Below are 20,759 nucleotides of genomic sequence, written 5' to 3'. Positions count from 1 at the left end.
TTACTTTGACCTATGCACGTTTCAGTGCGTCCGACAATCCTCCGTCGCGAAAAGAGAGAGACGCAGTGTTGTCTGGGTAACGTACTGGAGCGAAATACAACAGACGAGAGATGGTGCAATTGCCGCATGCGACAAATCTTTGTGATTTCACTCGCACTGGAAGAATCCTCAAAAGCTTAATGGCGTTGAATTCGTGGAGAAATAAGCTCTTCTGGTGAATTCATTTCATGGTTACTTTAGAAAGTGTTTCAGGGCCCCATTAACGCATTTTGTTCTGCAGGTGTCACGACGAAAACGAGCCCATTCGGCGATTTGTAAGTGCATTTGGGGGAGCCCTAAACTACGTTGAAAAGGTCAGGATAGTGCAGCCATCGCCGCTAAAATCACACAGGAACTTTGAAACAGCTCTGAAAATGGACAATTGTGTCTATCTAGCGGAAAACACATCATGCCTTTCTAGAGGCGTTGATCAAGCAAACAGCAAACGCTGGATAATGTGCTGCTATCTGTGAGGCATTGTGAGGCTCTTTATGGCCTCCGAAAATGTGAGCACGTGGCGTGTATCTTGGAGGTCATGCGACTCGCTTTAGATCAGAAACCTGTATGTACCATTCGCGCGCGTGTGCTGGTACGATCTACTGTGTGCTGTCTGTGTGCGCCCGTGTGTGTGTATGTAACAAATCATATTAATAAATATGCGCTTAGCGGTTGAATGGCTCACTAGGGGCCGGATTTCGCTATTCGCCACTTCCAGGCACCGTGGCGTCGTGCTGCGGTGGCGGCTGGAAGCTCTGTTAAGATGATCGGTGTTTTGGACCAGCATCAAACCGCAGTCGTTGCTGCTTGTTTCACTGCACTTGGGGTCGTTTTACAACGTTTTGGACGGCCTAGAAATTACCGGAACCCTTTGGGTTGGTCAAGGTAAAGAGAAAGTAGAGAGAAATCCGGCTGATTGCGAGCCTCGATGCTCCTAGCCTACGTACACCGTAAGAAAAAGTAAAACCTCTTGTTCAAACTAGCGCCCCAAAAAGCCATGAAAGATTAAGAAGGTCAAAATTAACAGGCAAATAACGCCCGTGAATGTGTGCAGCACCCATTTTTTGTACAAGCACAGCAACATTGAGGTTTCAGTTCATAATTTGGAGTTGTTGCTTAGATCGTCTGCTCGACACGGTCGCTGTGCAAACAGAACAAGAACTAAATTACGAAAGCGGTCCGCCTATAGAATAGAATGAAAGGACCGGTTTCAAAACGTTTTTCGCATTATTGCACATCTGAGGCGCCTGCGAAATGCCTCCATGACCATGACCTCTATGACCTGCAGCAATTTGTGCTCAGTCTTACCTCTTGATGGCGGTTTTTCTTTTTTTTGTCGCTTCTGTCCCGTACCATGCTATCTTTTGTACTTATCAAACACTGAAGCATAGAATAGTAATGAGAACGACCCCTCTTAAACGTGAGAACTGTATATAACCACAGGTATCGTTCGTGCTGCTTGCCGAAATCATTTTCTTGATATTAAGTTGTTTTTATTTCGGTCAAGAAAGCATCCTCAAATCTTTTATCTGGTAATATGACATGGTGCTTGTGCTTCGGAATTCAAAAACAAATTTTTTCGTCAGCTTACTCTGCTTCGCGCTTCTAGGTGAGCTGTACAAGCTTTGCGCAGAATACAATGCAATCAAAACTGTAAGGCAAATCACGTCTCCGAAAATGTTTCTGAGATTACTGAGAAATTTGTTCTGAGACTCCCAGTATAACACTTTTTCAACGTGACACCAGTCATTGCGCACGATTACGCACAACGCCTCATGAAGAGCGTGCGCACGTGTGTGCCTTATTTACAATGTTGCGCATATTTCTCTACCCTGTTGTACCCAGAATTTATTCACCTTATATATTATGTTGGCGCTCCCCTACAATCTCAAAACCATAAATCAAAAGGTCGCTGAAGCGCCACATATTGCAGCCGAAAGTGTACTCTACGGTACTGTCTCTTTCGGGGCGATCATCTCAACGACAGCCATGTTGGATGTAGGTTAGCGCCACATATAAGCCGTGAAAGTTGCGAATCGCGTTCAACTCCTAAAGGCGAAGCTTAAGGGTTCCCCAATTTTTGCACGAGTTGGAAGGTATTACAGGCAGGCTGAAGCGCAGGGTTTCAACAGATAGTGCTTTGTACAGGTGTAACCTACGCTCGACGGACACTCCCCGAGTTTAGCCGGCAAGAAACCTAAACAATCGCAAATGGCAGGCAGCCCCTTTTTCACGTACTTTACCGCTGGGGTCCAAGAGAGATCGATTATCAAATCCACCAAGAAACCAACCCTCCCTTTTTTTATGGGCGGAGCTCGTTGCTCTGTGGCTCTATCCATCTGCGCTGGGGCTCAGTCCAGCTACGCCTTACTTCTAAGAATCTTCGCTATGTGGCGCAATGTTGTTGCTGTATGTGAAATGATCAATAGATGAAGTGACCGCGTGTTCCGTGTGGTTTAGTTTCATATAAGTTTGATTATGTGGCGGACAGACGGACGGACGAATGGACAGGCAAACAGACAGATGGACGGACTAATAGACATACAGAAGGATGGACGGAAGGACGGATAGACAGGCAGAGGAATGGATGGACCGACAAACAAAAAGATGGGCGGACAAACAGACAGATAGTCCGTTCATCCATCAGTCCGTCCGTGCGTCATTCTGTCTATTCATCCATGCTTCCGTCCATTCGTCTGTCCATCCGTCCATCCGCGCTTCCATCTGTCTGTTTGTCCATTTGTACATCCGTCCGTGCCACCGTACATCTCTATGTTTGTCTCTTTCTCCGTGGGTCCACCCGTGCGTCCTTTCATCCATCCATCCCTTCCTCCGTGCTCCCGTCCGTGATTCTATTCATCCGTCCGTGTGTCCGGAAGCATGTATGGACCAACGGACGCTTCGTCACACTCATCACTCACTCCGCAGATATGCTGTGATTTTTTTAAACCACCGCACCATATAAGAGTCTCAACCTGAGAAGCTTCCACTTAGTACAGCTTTGCAATACAATTACATTTAGGACCACCTACTCTTCTGCGCTAAGTTTGAATGAAACCACAAATTACATGGACCTCCAAATCAATCAGTTTACGGCTTCATGGCTTTGTTGTCTTCCCTTATTTGCACCACCATATATTTAAGAGATGCCAAACAACTAAGACAGAACATGACAAATTACAAAGAAAACGAACTTTTTGTGAAGCCACAGCTCAAAACAAGGAGACGAAAGTACGACAGAACGAGCGCTACATATAATAGATTTTTTTGTATTTCTGAAACGTGTCCTGCTTATACGAGAGATGGGATAGCAATGACTGTAGGAGAAGTTCAAGCCAGCATCATCGACATACGCGAGGTTTTTGCGCTCAGAGAAATCGAGGGGGCACTCCCTTTGGCTTCACTGCTACATAGAACATCATTTACCTAAAAAAGCTCAGATTACCACTGTACTTGGATATGCCTATATTTAAGTCCTATCCGAAAACTTCCTTGTCTGATCTGCAGCGTCCCTCATATTGATAGGCATGCGCGCGAGCAGAGAGGGGTGCAGGCGGAGGGGCCCTTCCCAGTATTGTAAGAGGAGCGCCAAGTCTGCCCCGTATAACTCGGTTACTCTTTAAAGTGCTCACTTACACTCTCTGTTACGCAGGCAGCCTGTGGTTAACGTAATTGCGGTTTTGAGCGAACCATGGCTCGCTTATCTTACACGGTGTGCGAAACCGCGGATATGCCGCTCCCCGCGATTGTAGGCAACCGAGCATGGCAACCGTGGTTTAGTGGTTACACACCTCTAAGGCGTCCTTGGCTTTAACCGAGGACGTTTTAAATGTGTGTTAAATCGGTGAACCATAGTTGGCGCTCACTGCGGTTCCGCGCGGTTCACCGTCGTTGTTCGTAACGGCGGTTAACTTGCCTATGTGAGTACGCCATTGCAGTCATGCACGTTCCCGACCATAATGGCGGCCACTGCTGTTGGCTCATGACATCTCTATTTACTTATTGACTAATGACAGGCTGTTGTAAGAAGCACTCATGACTTTACTTTTGTGTATGCTTTCGTTACGCAACTCGGTTTTTTTTAGATAAAGAAGCTATAAAAATAAATAGGCTGTAAACGAATGATCACAGCCTTATGTGTTTTGTGTTTTTCAGACAACGCAGGAGGCGGTTTTCCTTCTTTGAAGACCTTGGAATTCCAGGTCCCCCACCAAGTTTTCTTTCTGGAAACTTATCCGAACTTATACAGAAGGTAAAGGCGAAATGTCCTCCGAGTACGTGTTTACGCAAAGCAGCGGTTGGTCAATTTTTTGTAACGAGTACAGCATGTACCGAGAGTGAGAAACCATCTGAGATTGTTGCCAATATGAACGTCACGTGAAAGCTGAACCAGATTTCTGAAGTTATTTCAGAATTCCCCTAAAAGTAAACCTCACATAAAATCTAAACAGGTTTGGTAAGTCACTCGAGAGTTCCTGAAAGTGAATGTCACATGATTTTCGAAGCTCTGAAGCGTTCTGTTGTTTTCTAAGTGTAATAAAGCTGTCCAAAAACCATTCAAACTGGTAAAAAAACTAAATGCTCTAAAAAACTCTGTCATGGAGGGACTTTATTGTTCCCACGTGAAAAACTTGTGACCATTATTACCGTGGTGTGGGACACAAAGATATCGTCTGAACATTAACTGATATTATAAAGCTGGCTAACTTACTGATGGAAAATAAATCTAAAGTGCCGTAAATGTCAAAACAGTGTATTAAAAGCATCGACAGAGGCAATTTGAGAGAGCTGAACCGTTTGATTTTTCTATTGTGTGTATTCTAGCAGTTGATCCCGTTGTTCTTATGTAGGGAACACTGGATAAATACAAGGAATGGCTGGACAAATATGGTGACATTGTTGGGTACGTGTACGAGTTTTCTTATTTTTCGTAAGCATTTTGTTTTCTGCAGAAATGCGCTTCGTGAAAACTAAATTGAAGCAATGTTAGCTAATTGGCAACGATAACGGAAACCTTTATACCTGGAGAAGGGCTCGTATTTGGCTTTAGTATGGTATAGCTTTTTTTTGTGCTTTACACAGTAGTTAGTGGTTCGTTGTGTAAAGCATAAATATTTTAGAAAAACGTGGAGTGCAGTACAATATTTACCTTAATGATTGGCCATTTCATATTCAGGGTATCTTAGTGCAACACTCTGCGTTGAAATACGGGCACGTTATCGCCATGACGACTACCCGAAATTTCTCATTCAGGTTCAAAAGTCAGCGCCATGTAAAAACGTTTGCGATACCCCAAAAGACACAATGAATGTGGCGAGTTTCCTGAACTGTGATTTTATCGTTACAAGATATACTTTCGACCCAGCACATTGTGGTTAAGCTAAGTCCTCTTCATGTAACCTTCTTTTCGACGTCACTTTTCAGTTTTTACAACGGTGCTCACCCATTTCTTATCGTGAAAGACCCGGAGCTTATCAAGAAGATCCAAATAAAAGATTTCCACAATTTTCATGGCCGAGGGGTGAGCATAAACGTCCATAATTCGTGCAGCTTTTGGCATGCCAATAGACCCCTGATAAATGTTACTGCTATGCTTTCAAACTGAATTTTTAAAGTGAATAATGCCGGGAAATTTTTATCACAATACTTTTCCCCAAATTCCCGTGTATCATACCCAACACTCATTCGGAGTTAGATAAGACTAACCTGGTGCTACGCGTGTACTAATTTATCGATACATCATATCACGAGTTAACAGCGCTATGTTCTTTGCGTCTATGTTGGAAAATGTTGCTATCACGAGCGAAAAGTGACACTTTTAATCGTTATGGCCAGTGTCATTTACATGCGTCCTCAAAGGGGCCCTGAAACACTTTTTCAAGTAAGCATGAAATTAATTCCCTGGAAAAGCTAATTGCCTCACGAATTCAACGCCGCAAAAATTTTAAGAATCTGTCCAGTCGAGCGGAGTTACAAATGTATGTGGCATGCTGCAATTGCATTCTCTCTTCTCTCGTCCGGACTAAAGCGCTGGAAGCTGAGCAGGGAAGAATTGCAGGGCTAAAGAGAAACATCACGCGGCCTCCTGACTTTAAGTACTTTTTCTTTTTTCGTTTCCTTGTATGCGCGGCATTTTTCTGTCTGATTGGGCGCGCACGCGTGAACAAGTAGCGGCCTCCCGCGGCAATCTTTGTAACAAGTGAGCGCGCCGTGTTGAATTCATCCAATGGCTGATAGATGGGCTTGCTACGTGTGGTTTTTTTTTGCATATTTCGTGATTTCTTGAGAGAACAGATAGCAATTTTCAGCTGACTTTGATAATTTATCGTGAATTTCAAGCCACGTGCTGCGCTATATAATTTGGCTCGCGTGTTGTTGGGAGGCCACTACCACCGATCGGCAGCGTTTTCTCACCATGCTCAAAATGTGTTGCAGAGTCCCTTTACACTGTGAAATCGAGGCCACTTATTTTACGTCACTGCGTCTCACTGTTACAATGGCGGTGGTAGTTCTTGCCTGGAGCAACAGCATTGTTGCGTGGAGCACAAGCACCAAGGTGCTGTACTCGACAGTGAAGGAGGAGAAAGCTAGGAGGGAACATTGCGCCATGAGAAATAAATAAAAAGCGCCAGGCCTGCGCGGAAGGCGCAGCAAAGTCACATCGTAAGCTAGAATAGCGGCCTTTCAGAGCCTTTTCTAAACAATCACTGCGTAATGGCTGGAAACACATTTGCTCGGTACCTACTACGGCATTAATAAACTTTTGGGTAATAGACTGGCATTCGCTATGCTATTTTTCGTCATTCTTCTGAGAAGTGTGGTGTCCGCTAAACTTTTGCGAGGAATTTTGTCCCAATTATTCATGCAGTGGCTATCGACGATGAGGAATTGTGTCTAAAATTGGTATGCACCACAGTTAATACGTGAACAAAAACAAGCTTTTGTAATTGGTTCAAGGATTGGACTACCCATCCATTACACTATAAGCATTGTGTGACGACTGGTTGTTGTTTCGCTGGTTTAAAACGCTTTATAAGTCGTATTAACGCAATTACTTTACCGACATAAAGCCTGCCCGAGGCAAGTTTGCTAACAAGTCCCAAGCAAGAGATATCTAGCATCTTGTCTTTTGAATCTAAAATAAGGAGAAAGAGCTTAGATGAACACTTGAGAGGCTAACAGCTTTTAAATGTAAAAACCCGGAGTATATGCGGAGGATTTGAGGAGTATCAAACAGAGTATAGAGGTATGTGAGAAGAAACGCTATAGCGGAGCGCTGGTGCGAGCCAGAGCAACATCAATGACTGTGGATGATCGCCCGACTAAGCGAGCACTTGGTTTAGAAAAGAGTAATGCCAGAAGAAATCATACAAATGTCATTGAAGTCAACGGTATCTAAATTTCAGACAATGAGAGCAAAGGACGAGCGTTTGACAAACACTACGGGGTATTCTTCGCTGCCGCGCCTATTGATTCAGAGGCATTTAGCAAGAGTTCCTTAGCAAAACGCCGAACTTGTCAGAATACACCAAATCAGCTTTAAAGTAATCATAACAACAACGGAAGTAGAAAGGACTATAGATAAAGTGAACCCTGGTAAATCTTCCGGGCCGGACGGGCTTCGTGCTTCGTTTGATAAGGAGTTTTAAAATACTATCCCAAGTACACGCAGATGTCTTCAATCAAGCTTATAAACCCAATGGCCTCCCTATGTCCTTCAGTGAAGCACATATAGTTTTGATACCTAAGACAGAACACTCAAAGAAGTTAAAATTTGCTTCTTCGTATAGACCTGAATCCCTGACTAATTGTGATTACAAACTTTTTATTGAAAGTACTAGCACGACAACTTCAACGGGTAATCAAAGAATGGGTAGGGCCCCACCAAACATGAGGGATTATAGGACGCTCCATTGTGACCAATATACACAAGATGCGCTGCGTACTCGAGTGTTAAGATGCCAATCAAGGAGAGGTAGCCATTCTACAGATTGATCTCGAGAAATCTTTTATTGTGTTTCTTGTAACCTTCTGCTTTCCATTCTTGACCATGTCAACGTTAATTCTGTATTCAGAGATGGGGTATCTGTGGCATACCAGGACTGCACGACCATTCTGGAAATCAACAAGACGCTAGGAGATACAGTTAACATAAAGCGTTCTGTCGGTCAGGGCTGCCCAATGAATCCCCTACTGATCAGTTTATATATAGAATCGTTGTGCTTAGCAATAACTCAAAACAGTAGCATTCATGGCTTTAGATTATAAGAATCCCAAGTTAAAATTTTGGTGTATACCGACGATGTGGCTGTTTGCTGTACCGATCAAGATAGTGTTACTACTACTATCATTGTAGTTAAAAGGTTCGGCAATGCAACTTACAGTCTAGTAAACTGGGGAAAGCTTCTGGGTTTCTGGCATGGAAAGTGGTCGTCAAGACCCACTATTTTGTCAATGTAAATGGATGACCACACCTGTCAAGTACCTTGGGGTGCCACTGGAATTTTATGAAGATAATGAGAACTACTGGCACGAACAAGCGAAACAAATCCGGACGAAAGCCGATAGATGCAACGGTAATCATCTGTCAGTGTTTTTGAGGGTGACTGTCTTTTCTTTGCCTCAAAACTTTGATAAGTGATGCAAGTATTGCATGGTTTAAGGGCAAACATACAGATGCCCCATCGCATCTTCGCAGTATTCGTGTGGGCCTCGAACTGGGAGAGATGCAGTCGAACTAATCTGTTTCGAAAAGTGAAACATGGAGGGCTGGGTTTGCCACATCTTTCATATGCCAAGTCATAAGGTTCTTTTTTTTTCGCTTCACAAGGGATTCTTTCTTACGCACAGTGCGCCAACTGAGACTGATGCGGGATTTACCTGGATATGTGGTTCAAACCAACGACATGACTGGTGCTGTCGGCGGGTGTCTTAAGAAGGTTAATCTAAGTGCACGGCTTTTATCTGTTAAATTTTCATATGAATATTTGTTTTCAGTCACTCGCAAAAAAGTTGTGCAAAGATGTGTGTGATGTTGTTTTACCTGAACTCCTGTACCATGCTATGTACACTGGAGGTTAAGCGCAAGATGTGCTTAAACGAGTGAAGAGAATGCAAGTGGTTCCTGCCGCGAAGTCCTTCTTGTACATTATCTGTCGGGACATTTAAAGCTGACCGTGGTTTTTACCTACCTTGGGGGACAAATTGCCTTATCTGTGAAAAACTGTTAACTATGAACCATGTTTTCTAACATTGTTGGGAGGAAGTATATTTTTGGGATGTACTTCCAAGGACGTTAAAGAAAGAATTACCTTTAAATTCTTATGCTATGAGATTTCTGTCAATAGTGCACGAAAAAGGAATGCCTTTTGATTTGATTATTCTATGTGGCCTTCACTGTTTACGGCGGGCCCGTATGGCGGGTTTTTATTGCGATCAGGATGAATGACCTGCACGAATGTATTTCCGTAAATGTATGGCCAAGTGCGTTGAACTGCAGAAAACTCTGGAGATTGCACCTGAGTGGTTGTCGAGGGTGGAGCTATTGGCAGCACTTAGGGAATTTTAGTTTGTGTCGGACTGTTACTACTTCTTTTTGTTGTGCGCCGCCACGGTGGTTCAGAAACTAAGGTACTCGGCTACTGACCCGTAGGTCGCGGGATCGAATCCCGGTGGCGGCGGCTGCATTTCCGATGGAAGCGGAAATGTGGTAGGTCCGTGTGCTCAGATTTAGGTGCACGTTAAAGAACCCAAGGTGGTCGAAATTTACGGGGTCCTCCACTACGGCGTCTCTCATAATGATATGGTGGTTTTGGACGTTACACCCCACATATCAAATCAAAAATCATTCTTTTTGTTGCGCTGGTAGTTTGCTGTGCGCGCCTATGAAGAAGCAATAAGCAGAAAAACAGCCTGGCTTAGTTGTAGAATACTGGGCTGGCACCCAGCTGACCTGGGTTGGAACTCTACTGTGTCATTGATGCTAGGTTTTTTTTTTCGATTTAGCGCGATGTGGTTACAGGCACCGGTGGTGGTGCTGGACAACTACGGCACTGCGCGAGGCCCTAGTTGTCATCTTATAACACCTTTCGCTGTAATAAATAATCAAAACAAATTATCGGGCACACGCCAAGCATCGTCAACTCTCATAATTTGCACATGAAAAAAGAATCCTCATTGTTCATTTATGTTGTATTGGTTCTGTATTCGCAACGTTGAATGGTGCCTCAACCATGCACGAAAAGTGCGTAGGGACTTCACCAATTCACAGCGAAGCAATAAATGTTAAGGCGTACGAACACTTACAGGTGTGGTCCAGCTTCGCGAGCACTCATCCGATCAACAAAGGAAGCATTCTCCACGCTCAGGGAGAGCGCTGGAAGAAGATGCGCAGTCTTCTGACGCCCGCTTTCACGACGAGCAACATGAAGAAGGTGAGCGGAAACGTTATTCACCTCGGTAGCCCATCATACCACATTACTGGCACTCGATGAAGCGGGCACGGGAAAAGAGGTTTTGACGGCAGCTGCACAATTCGAAGATAAGTATTAAAGTCACCGAAAAGATGACATACAAGCTGCAACAGAGTGCGTATAAATATTTATTAACTTTTTTAAATAAGGAAAACTGCCAATCTCAAACGAAATCTAAAGCGCTATGCAGGATCCCTCGAGCTTGGCGAAACTGGAGATCAGCTCGGGCTCCTTGCGAGCTCTGGCGACACCCACTTTTGATTGAGCAAACAGTACGACAAAGTCCAATTCACCCCTCAGCGCGCTGCATTTCATTCGTTACGAAGGGACCTGGCATCGCGTCAAGGACGGTCGACAAAGTTGGGTGGTGGTTTCGAACCACGTGCATCTTCTTTCCTTTGTTTTTCTTTCCATCAAGTGCAGAAGTGCACCCGTGCAATGAAGGCGTCAGAAACTTTACGGGATGATATTTTTTTTAGACGCACACGGTGTTTAAATTTATTTTGATGCTTTCAATACCTCTACTAAGATTGCTTTAGAATACTCAACAAGGTTGCCTCTGAGATTAGTTACTGCCGAGCGTCTAAAAATATCACGACCACAGCTAAACCTGAGACCACGTGTTAATCATCATGCCCGGCCTTCACACTCTAGCGCGCTGCTCAGCTAGTGCGCGCCTTCTTCGTAGACTTCATCATCACCCGATCACTCGCGCCCTGGTAATTAGCTACTTCACTGGGCAGTGTGCTCGGCTAGCTAGGCCAGGACATGCTATGACCAAGCTAATTACGGCAAGTTATGGAAGTCAGGGTAAGGCCAGCGTAATTGCGCCACATCTTAAGAACATCAAGCTAATGACGCTATATGAGCTAAGACCAGGCTAACTAAAACATGCTAGTTGAAGAGCTATCTGAACCTTGTTAATTAACGTTACGTTATTCATGAACACGCTAAGTAAGACCATGGTAGTTAGTCTTAACTTATATGATAATTAGGATTGTGCAAGTGAGGATTGGATTATTAGCTTCACATTGATCATGACCTTGCTAATTGGGCCCGAGATAAATGCCTCTTATTTGAAAGCTTACCATTGAAAACAAAACAGGTCAGTATATTCGTAATTACGCCCTAGTCGATTACTATATTCAAAATTAGGGCAGGAATAATGCGGTTTTTACCAAGCAGATGAGTGCACGACTAACTTGAAAAGCTAGAAGAAGCTAGGTTATCACAAGCTCCTTCATGTCTCCCACCTTGCACAAGTATAGTGCAACAAGTATAGGTTATACAGCAGAATACATAGAAACAGCAAACAACTTGCTCTAGGTTGTACGACAATGCATAAATGCAAACATGTGGTAACTACAGGTTACACAACATAATATACTCTATGATATCTAATAATATTATGTAGTCGCATGTAATAATAGTTGGGATTTTACGTCGCCAAAGCCATGATCAGGTTTTGAGGGACACCATAACGGAGGGCTCTGGAGACGTTGACCATCCCTATTTTTGTATTCTACTTTTTGTAAACGCTCCACCACTGTAATGCGCTGTGGGTAATGAAATAAAGCAAATAAATCAGGTGCTCTTTAACCTGCCCAGGCATCGCACTGTACGTGGGCCTGGGGCATTTCGATTTCGCCAAAACACCAACACCGCGACCTGAAGTTGTTATGAATACCTTCGGGTCTGCAGTCAAGAACCATAACAAATATATCACCGTGGCGTTATTGTAATAAATAAGAGAGAGGCCTTTTTTGTAGGGCTAAGGAAATTTCGACCACCTGGGCTTCCTAACGTGCTCTCAAATCCATCTGCCCCGACCTGTATCATCTAAATTGCGGCCAGAATTCCATCTCGCAAACTTCGTGTCAGCTGCCGAGCACCATAATAACTAAACCAGGCGCTTGTAATTATGTGTCAATTTTAAACGTGCTGTTTCGTGGGGCTGAGCGGAAGTTTGTGTGGATACTGCACAACGGTTTCACACATATCTACGTAGTAGTTAGCATGTTAACCATAACAATAAATTTTTACTTTGATAGACACAAAAGGCCGAGGCTTTGCCGCAAAGGCGAAGCAATGAACGCGATAGCAATGAATTGGAAAGTTACGTGCAGAATGGCAAACCGATCGGAACGTGCCCCGCGTTTCTCACGCACAAATGACACACGAAACGTACTCACAGGTACAGATGAACGCGAATAGGCGTCTCAGTTGTTACTTCGCTGTGTTTGAAAAGCGCGCCTTTTTCGCAAATGGAGGCTGTGCAACGATTGCAGTGACCACGGTGCGCCCCGCAACTACAACAGAACCGTTCCAGTGCGAAGCCAACACCAGCCAAAACGTGCGATCCTCCCCACCGGGAGATAAGAGCGCAAGAGAGATTGTCCACTCCCCTTCTCTCCGATGGGCATAGTACGTGTGAGAGATGAGAGCAGCCGCGTGCTCTTTGAGTCATCTTCCGGATAATGCTAAAAACAGGATAGTCCCCCCATCCCCCGAAATGCCCGCCAACAGCGGTAAGTGGCAGATGGAAATAGTTTGCCGTTTAAACGTTCAAGGAGGTGCCTCTCGTGGGTTCAGTGGTTAACGCCTCGCATTCACGACGCGCAGTTCTCACGTTCGATTCCGCGGGCCGGGGTCTTTTTTTTGTTTTTTTTCTTCTTTCTTCTGTTTTCACATATATATATAAATATATATATAAATATGAAAGTAGATGCGCTTTCACATAACAACTGTTTATTGTGCCGACGTTTCGACAGGAACCCTGTCTTTTTCAAGGCATAATACTATTTACACATGTTCCGTGCCTTTTTATATCCTGTCGAGACAGGAGGGGAGGGGTCAAATGAGAGAGAGAGAGAAAAAAAAAAGAAGAAACAGCGAAACAGGAGGACAAACATTAAATAAAATATAGAAAATCTAGGAGAAGAAGCAAGACCGACATGGCGTAATTAGAAAGGAGCAGCATTTCAACAGAGTAGGGCAGAGGTAGATGAGGAATGTCATCATTGTCAACAATACCTCCCCCGCACCCACACTTCCCCAAGTGGGCAGGGAGCCGCGGTTTTTGTATTTTCACCTTTCCGTGTAGTCCGCTGGCGGCTCGTTCCTCTTTGAAGTGTATGACAAGTTAATGGGGAGGGCTTAAGCGCTTTAAGTGCATGCTGGTGGCATCGGGAGGAGCAGAATGTGCGTTAAAGGATTTAACGAAGGAAAAAAAAGAAAAAAAAGAAGAACAGGGGGGGGGGGGGGAGACTGTACCACTCCGGGACAGTCACCACACAGTTGTGGCGCACTGGGAAGATATGCGCGCATGTAGGAAAAAGTTAACGAAACCACCTAGCTGTCAGCTCCTTGTCAGTGAAGGAACAGAATGTGCGTTGGAGCTTGACGAAGAAAAAAAAAAGGGGGGGGGGGGACAGTACGACCTCCGGGACCACTTATCTGTGCGTTCCGGCTGTGCTTGATGAGGCAAATCATTTCTATGTTGTCAGATGCATAGGCCAAAAGCTTTGTTAGCGGGTAATATTATTGTCGTAATGAAACCGGACTGATTAGAGAGAAGCGTTTACGTCTTTTAGCGGTCGTAACGCAGACAGAGTGCCTGGGTGTTCATTTATTCCGTATTTTACCGTGTTAAATTTGTAGATAAAATAAGATTCCCGTTGTTCCCGTTCTCTGATTGTTCTAAAGTTGTTTTCTAGTAGTGTAACCGTGATGTCATCAAAGCTGTGGTCTTTTAATGTGCAGTGTTTTGAAAGTGGAAGGCCTGGAAGAGATCGTACATGTGCCCGATGGTTGTTGAATCTAATTTTAAACGGAGTGTCTGTCTGGCCCACGTATTGCTTGTTACATACCCCACATTCCAGGAGGTATATGACATTGTCTGAGTCACAGTCTAGTGCACCTCTTATCCTGTGCTTAAAATCCGAGTGGGTGCTTTTCGCCACTGTCGTTGTCTGCATGTGTTTGCATACCCTGCATCTGCTTTTTCCGCAAGGGTGACACCCAATTTGAGGTTTCACACCTATCTTTGAATTTATTAAATGATCCTTTATATTTTTCGGCCTTCTGTATACAACACAAGGAGGAGAAGTGAAAATTTTGGATAGTCGCACGCTCTGTTCCAATATCTTGAAGTGTTTTCTTAGGACCTTGTTTATGTTCGGTGGGTTGCTCGTGAAAGTTAATAGCAAGTTTTTGTTGCGGTGTTGGTCGGCGTTTCTCTGGTGGTTGAGAAGAATCTGGCGGTCGGCAATGGGTACAAGAATCTGGCGGTACGGCAATGGGTACAAGAATGGCCCCAAACTACGCCAACATATTCATGCACCACATAGAGTCCAATTTTCTTTCATCTTGTAATATCAAACCATTACTCTATAAACGGTACCTAGATGATATATTCATAATTTGGACACATTCGGAAAACGAGCTCCTCAAATTCATACAGGCATTCAACCAGGTACACCCCAGCATTTATTTTACACACACCTACTCTAACACTGAAATAAACTTTCTTGATGTACTCATTCGAGTTGACGATGGTGCGTTGGTAACTAACGTATACAGAAAACCTACAGACAGGCAACAATGCCTGCACTTCAAAAGCTGCCACCCGCGACATTGCAAGACCAGCATTCCCTATTCCCAAGCACACAGATTTCGACGAATCTGCTCCCGCACCGAGGACTTCCACAAAAACAGCACACATATGCGCGAAGTACTCCTTAATCAAGAATACCCACCAGCTATCATCGATGACGCCATCAAAAAAGCTGAAAATCTGGACCGCCAGATTCTTCTCAACCACCAGAGAAACGCCGACCAACACCGCAACAAAAACTTGCTATTAACTTTCACGAGCAACCCACCGAACATAAACAAGGTCCTAAGAAAACACTTCAAGATATTGGAACAGAGCGTGCGACTATCCAAAATTTTCACTTCTCCTCCTTGTGTTGTATACAGAAGGCCGAAAAATATAAAGGATCATTTAATAAATTCAAAGATAGGTGTGAAACCTCAAATTGGGTGTCACCCTTGCGGAAAAAGCAGATGCAGGGTATGCAAACACATGCAGACAACGACAGTGGCGAAAAGCACCCACTCGGATTTTAAGCACAGGATAAGAGGTGCACTAGACTGTGACTCAGACAATGTCATATACCTCCTGGAATGTGGGGTATGTAACAAGCAATACGTGGGCCAGACAGACACTCCGTTTAGAATTAGATTCAACAACCATCGGGCACATGTACGATCTCTTCCAGGCCTTCCACTTTCAAAACACTGCACATTAAAAGACCACAGCTTTGATGACATCAGGGTTACACTACTAGAAAACAACTTTAGAACAATCAGAGAACGGGAACAACGGGAATCTTACTTTATCTACAAATTTAACACGGTAAAATACGGAATAAATGAACACCCAGGCACTCTGTCTGCGTTACGACCGCTAAAAGACGTAAACGCTTCTCTCTAATCAGTCCGGTTTCATTACGACAATAATATTACCCGCTAACAAAGCTTTTGGCCTATGCATCTGACAACATAGAAATGATTTGCCTCATCAAGCACAGCCGGAACGCACAGATAAGTGGTCCCGGAGGTCGTACTGTCCCCCCCCCCCCCTTTTTTTTTTCTTCGTCAAGCTCCAACGCACATTCTGTTCCTTCACTGACAAGGAGCTGACAGCTAGGTGGTTTCGTTAACTTTTTCCTACATGCGCGCATATCTTCCCAGTGCGCCACAACTGTGTGGTGACTGTCCCGGAGTGGTACAGTCTCCCCCCCCCCCCCTGTTCTTCTTTTTTTTTCTTTTTTTTTCCTTCGTTAAATCCTTTAACGCACATTCTGCTCCTCCCGATGCCACCAGCATGCACTTAAAGCGCTTAAGCCCTCCCCATTAACTTGTCATACACTTCAAAGAGGAACGAGCCGCCAGCGGACTACACGGAAAGGTGAAAATACAGAAACCGCGGCTCCCTGCCCACTTGGGGAAGTGTGGGTGCGGGGGAGGTATTATTGACAAAGATGACATTCCTCATCTACCTCTGCCCTACTCTGTTGAAATGCTGCTCCTTTCTAATTACGCCATGTCGGTCTTGCTTCTTCTCCTAGATTTTCTATATTTTATTTAATGTTTGTCCTCCTGTTTCGCTGTTTCTTCTTTTTTTTTCTCTCTCTCTCTCAGTTGACCCCTCCCCTCCTGTCTCGACAGGATATAAAAAGGCACGGAACATGTGTAAATAGTATTATGCCTTGAAAAAGACAGGGTTCCTGTCGAAACGTCGGCACAATAAACAGTTGTTATGTGAAAGCGCATCTACTTTCATATTTATAACCTTGCGGCAACCGAAGTTATTCTTCTATATATATATATATATATATATATATATATATATATATATATATATATATATATATATATATATATATATATATATATATATATATATATATGTGTGTGTGTGTGTGTGTGTGTGTGTGTGTGTGTGTGTGTGTGTGTGTGTGTGTGTGTGTTACGTATACGTGCATACAGTGAGTGACGTCGACGCCACCAGCTAAATCCAGCCAATCGTGTCCATAAAATTGCTATTGCTATAGTAAACAATTCCAACACACAATTCGACCATGTAACTAGTCACATGAATCGGAGGTTCTGGGTTCTGGAGCCAAATTTACCTGTTTCATAACTATTTGGTAAAGGCGTTTTCTTATCGCTCAGCTGGCTTCGTTATTGTTATGTCTCGCATGGCGATTGGTGGCAATACTCTCTTGTCAGAAGTTTTTAGCGTAAGAGGTTGTTGCAAATACAGACCCTGTTTCAACTGTGTATATACAGCCAGTGATCAAATACACGACTTTCACTTCACAGATGGCAAGCCTAATAGACGACAGCTCCAACGAGTTTCTTCAAGTCATCGAATCCCTGAGGAAGAAGGACGAAGCTCTCGAGTTCCGCGATCTCTTCCAGAGACTCACCGCAGACGTCATCATTCGATCGGCGTTTGGTGTCGAATCCGACCTGCAGCAAAAGGACCGAATGAAGAGCACAACGGAGTCGCTGTTTCGGGAAACGTTGGATAGCTTGCTACAATTTCGCCGGTCATGGATACATTTCCTTACTGGTAAGTTTAAGAATACTGTACCTACCCTAAACATATAACACCAAAAATAGTGTTTTTGGTAAATTTTGTGCTTCGAAAACTTTTCTGTTGTGTAAACACCTTTTTGTTGTATTGAAGTACTCAGCCTGAGTACGTGGGCGTTGTAATACGACCACTCGACTAAAGAAAAAAAAGACAACAAACGTTGTGGCCTGGTACATCGTGCAGCAAAACACGGACACTAGCATAAGCACAGTGTCGACCATTTCGCCTGTGTTGGGGCCAGTTGACATACAGCCACTCGTATTTCGAGCGAAAAAAACAAAGTTTAGTCTCAAGGCCCAGAGTAAACTCTACAAGTTTCACTGTCACAGGTATACAAGCACTTAAGTTCATGCTAATAAATAGCAAACCCAGTGTGATTAAATTGAGCGCGAGTACGATTTATTCGTTATTGAATAGGATTACCAATATTTAGCAATGTAGCCAAAACCTGGACGCTCACTAAGAGGGTTCAGCTTTTATTAAGGATGACGCAGAGATCAGTGCAAAAAAAGGGTCGTGTAACATTGAGAAACCAGGAGAGATCAAAGCGAATCAAGAAACAAGCCAGAGCTGGCCATCTTAGTCGAAAATATATACAAAAAATTAAAATATGGGCAGGGCACGTAGCGCGAAGTCAAGATAGCCGTTGCACGCGCAGAGTAACTGAGTGGTTTCCAAGAGAAGGCAAGCGTGGGAGGGAGAGACAGAAAGCTAAGTGGGCCGATGAAATTAAGAAGCTTGCGGGTATAACACAGCAGCAGCAAGCGCAGCATCGGGTATAATAACACAATAAAGCAAGGGCCGTTACCCTGCAGTGGGCGTGGTCAGGCTGATGATGATGATGATTGTGATGATGATGATTATAATGATGGTTATGATAATGATGATTGATATGGTGGTGGTGATGATGATGATGATGATGATGATGGTGATGCAAGAAGTAATGGGACCTACCTTGCCTCGCCACCTAAATATGCGATGTCACATGACGTCACCGCATCCTTGTCTATCGCAACGATTTCTTTTGTTATTTTCAATGTTTTCGCCCAATTTCATTTTTTTTCCTTGCCAGCTTGCTTTCCGGAGTTTAATCCTTTGTGGAGGCTGATCATATCATTCGGTTCTCGCCATAACAAGACAGCGGCAGACAAGTGTTTTGACGAGATCACTTCCATCATACAGTTTCGTCGTGAAAACCATGAGGTAGGTCTTTTAAGTAGCCGTCAACGCCACTATATTGATGGCCCATCTCTCCCTCTACCAGGGTCAGGTTCCGGGAGTTTTTGAAGGGCACAAACGGGAAGATAAATGTGAAATTTCAGTTTAAGATATGTTTGCAAAACGTGTACACGCTTCTCCTGCTTGTTACACTTAAGCCTTGATCATTCAGTGAAGATGTACCTTGAAATGTGTGTAGTCGAAGCGCGTGCGTTACCGTGATTAAAGTCACAGTCCCTTCTGTCAACAATAAAAACAGCACCGGGCAAACGGTCTCTTTTTTCGAGGTATGAAATATATTATCAATGCAAAGTTAGCCCCAAAAAATATGGCAATAGAGAGCTAAAAAGATACAGGAGAGGCGCTTGTTCTGTGGTGACCTCACCAGAAAACGTCGGCCACAAGATTATGTGAAGGGCGCCGTCACGTGGTACAATATGATGAGATGAATTCAATGATGACCTCGTTGCTAGCGTAATGACGACGCCATGATCTTATCTGGTCAGAGGCATCATGCTGATGTCACTTAAGAACGTCATTGCGGGACATGAGTGATGCTGTCACGTAACATGATATTGCATTTATATTGAATGAGATAACGTTGTTCGTATGGCAGCTAATCTCCAACAGTGCTTGTAATTAGATAACACAACACGTTTGCTACCACTGACAAGCATCAGCTGGTTGTAGTCAACAGTAGGTGGTGGCATCTTGCTCGTAAACATGGCAGTTTCATTCAGCAAATCAGTTTTGTTTCAATCGCACTCTACCTTCACAGATGAAAAAGATCATCTTCATTGTCACTAGTACGTACAACACTATTTATATCAGTTGGCATTTCTGTACCTTCTATGTGTGGTGGCCACATTTTCGGTGAAGGTGAAAATGCTTGAGGCTCAACTGCTTAGATTTAGGCAGTCGTTAAACAAACCCAGGTGTGTGAAATATCCGGAGCCTCATCAGGTGGTTTTGAGACGTTAAACTACAGCAACAATTTTATATTATTATTATTATTATTATTATTATTATTATTATTATTATTATTATTATTATTATTATTATTATTATTATTATTATTATTATTATTATTATTTGTAGGTTTATAAGAATCTTGTGAATAAATTGTCTAATTTTCGTGGTTTCAGAGAAATAGGTGCGATTTTCTGCAGCTGATGCTCAATGCTGAAGTGGAGGACGCTAACCTTGTGAACGTGCACTCGCTCACGGCATCCGGGGATGCTGATAGCGCATCTGAAGGTACTAAACTTTGCCGAAGTTTCATAGCATGTATCAGTCTAGGTTAAAAATGTACTGATACGATATTTAGACTTCATAGAACAAAGATATTTTAGACAACACGCATGAAGAATTTAACTTTGATTCCGAAGTTCTGAGCATCAGCAAACCATCCCGCGAAACGCGACCTCACTGTCAGTTTCTCCAGACAGCTGTCCACTCATTATTCTTAAGATCTGGACCTAGCAAGTTGTGGGTGGCTTTCTCCAATTTACGTCACACTGCAGATATATGTCACTGAAACTCCGCTGCGTCGATATCAAAAACAATTTTTTAAGGTAGCTATATGAAAATTGTCACTGAAAATTTGAAAATTCGTGAAATTTTGACCTTATCTATACAGACGCCCATTTTCGGTGGTTACCGGCCACCACGCGCTCTGCTGGCTCAACTGTCTGAAAGATCCATCAGGCCGCCTTGGTCGCTGGGCTTTGCGCCTGCAAGAGTTTTCCTATTCGGTGGTCTACAAATCAGGCCGCCTACACCATGATGCCGATTGCCTCTCCCGGTAACCTGTCGACGATCCTGAGGACACTGATGAGCCCACGGAGAACTCTATCTTGTCAGTG

The 20,759-nt window shown here is 43.7% G+C and overlaps 1 protein-coding gene across 1 annotated transcript in view; it reads left to right on the top strand.

Annotated features, from left to right (window-relative positions):
- The window catches only part of LOC119182255 (cytochrome P450 3A8-like), a 42,798-nt gene that overhangs the window by 8,918 nt on the left and 13,121 nt on the right, over positions 1–20,759 (top strand). The window contains exons 2-8 of the mRNA XM_075868290.1: positions 4,192–4,288; positions 4,887–4,939; positions 5,461–5,557; positions 10,344–10,469; positions 17,400–17,652; positions 18,749–18,879; positions 20,040–20,151. Of these exons, the coding sequence (XP_075724405.1) occupies positions 4,192–4,288; positions 4,887–4,939; positions 5,461–5,557; positions 10,344–10,469; positions 17,400–17,652; positions 18,749–18,879; positions 20,040–20,151 (869 nt within the window). The remainder of the gene's footprint in view (positions 1–4,191; positions 4,289–4,886; positions 4,940–5,460; positions 5,558–10,343; positions 10,470–17,399; positions 17,653–18,748; positions 18,880–20,039; positions 20,152–20,759) is intronic.

This window comes from Rhipicephalus microplus, chromosome 7, assembly GCF_043290135.1.
Source record: "Rhipicephalus microplus isolate Deutch F79 chromosome 7, USDA_Rmic, whole genome shotgun sequence".
NCBI classification, from domain to species: domain Eukaryota; kingdom Metazoa; phylum Arthropoda; class Arachnida; order Ixodida; family Ixodidae; genus Rhipicephalus; species Rhipicephalus microplus.
The sequence above is the reverse complement of the archived record's forward strand: the minus strand, read 5'-3'. Positions and strand labels throughout refer to the sequence as shown.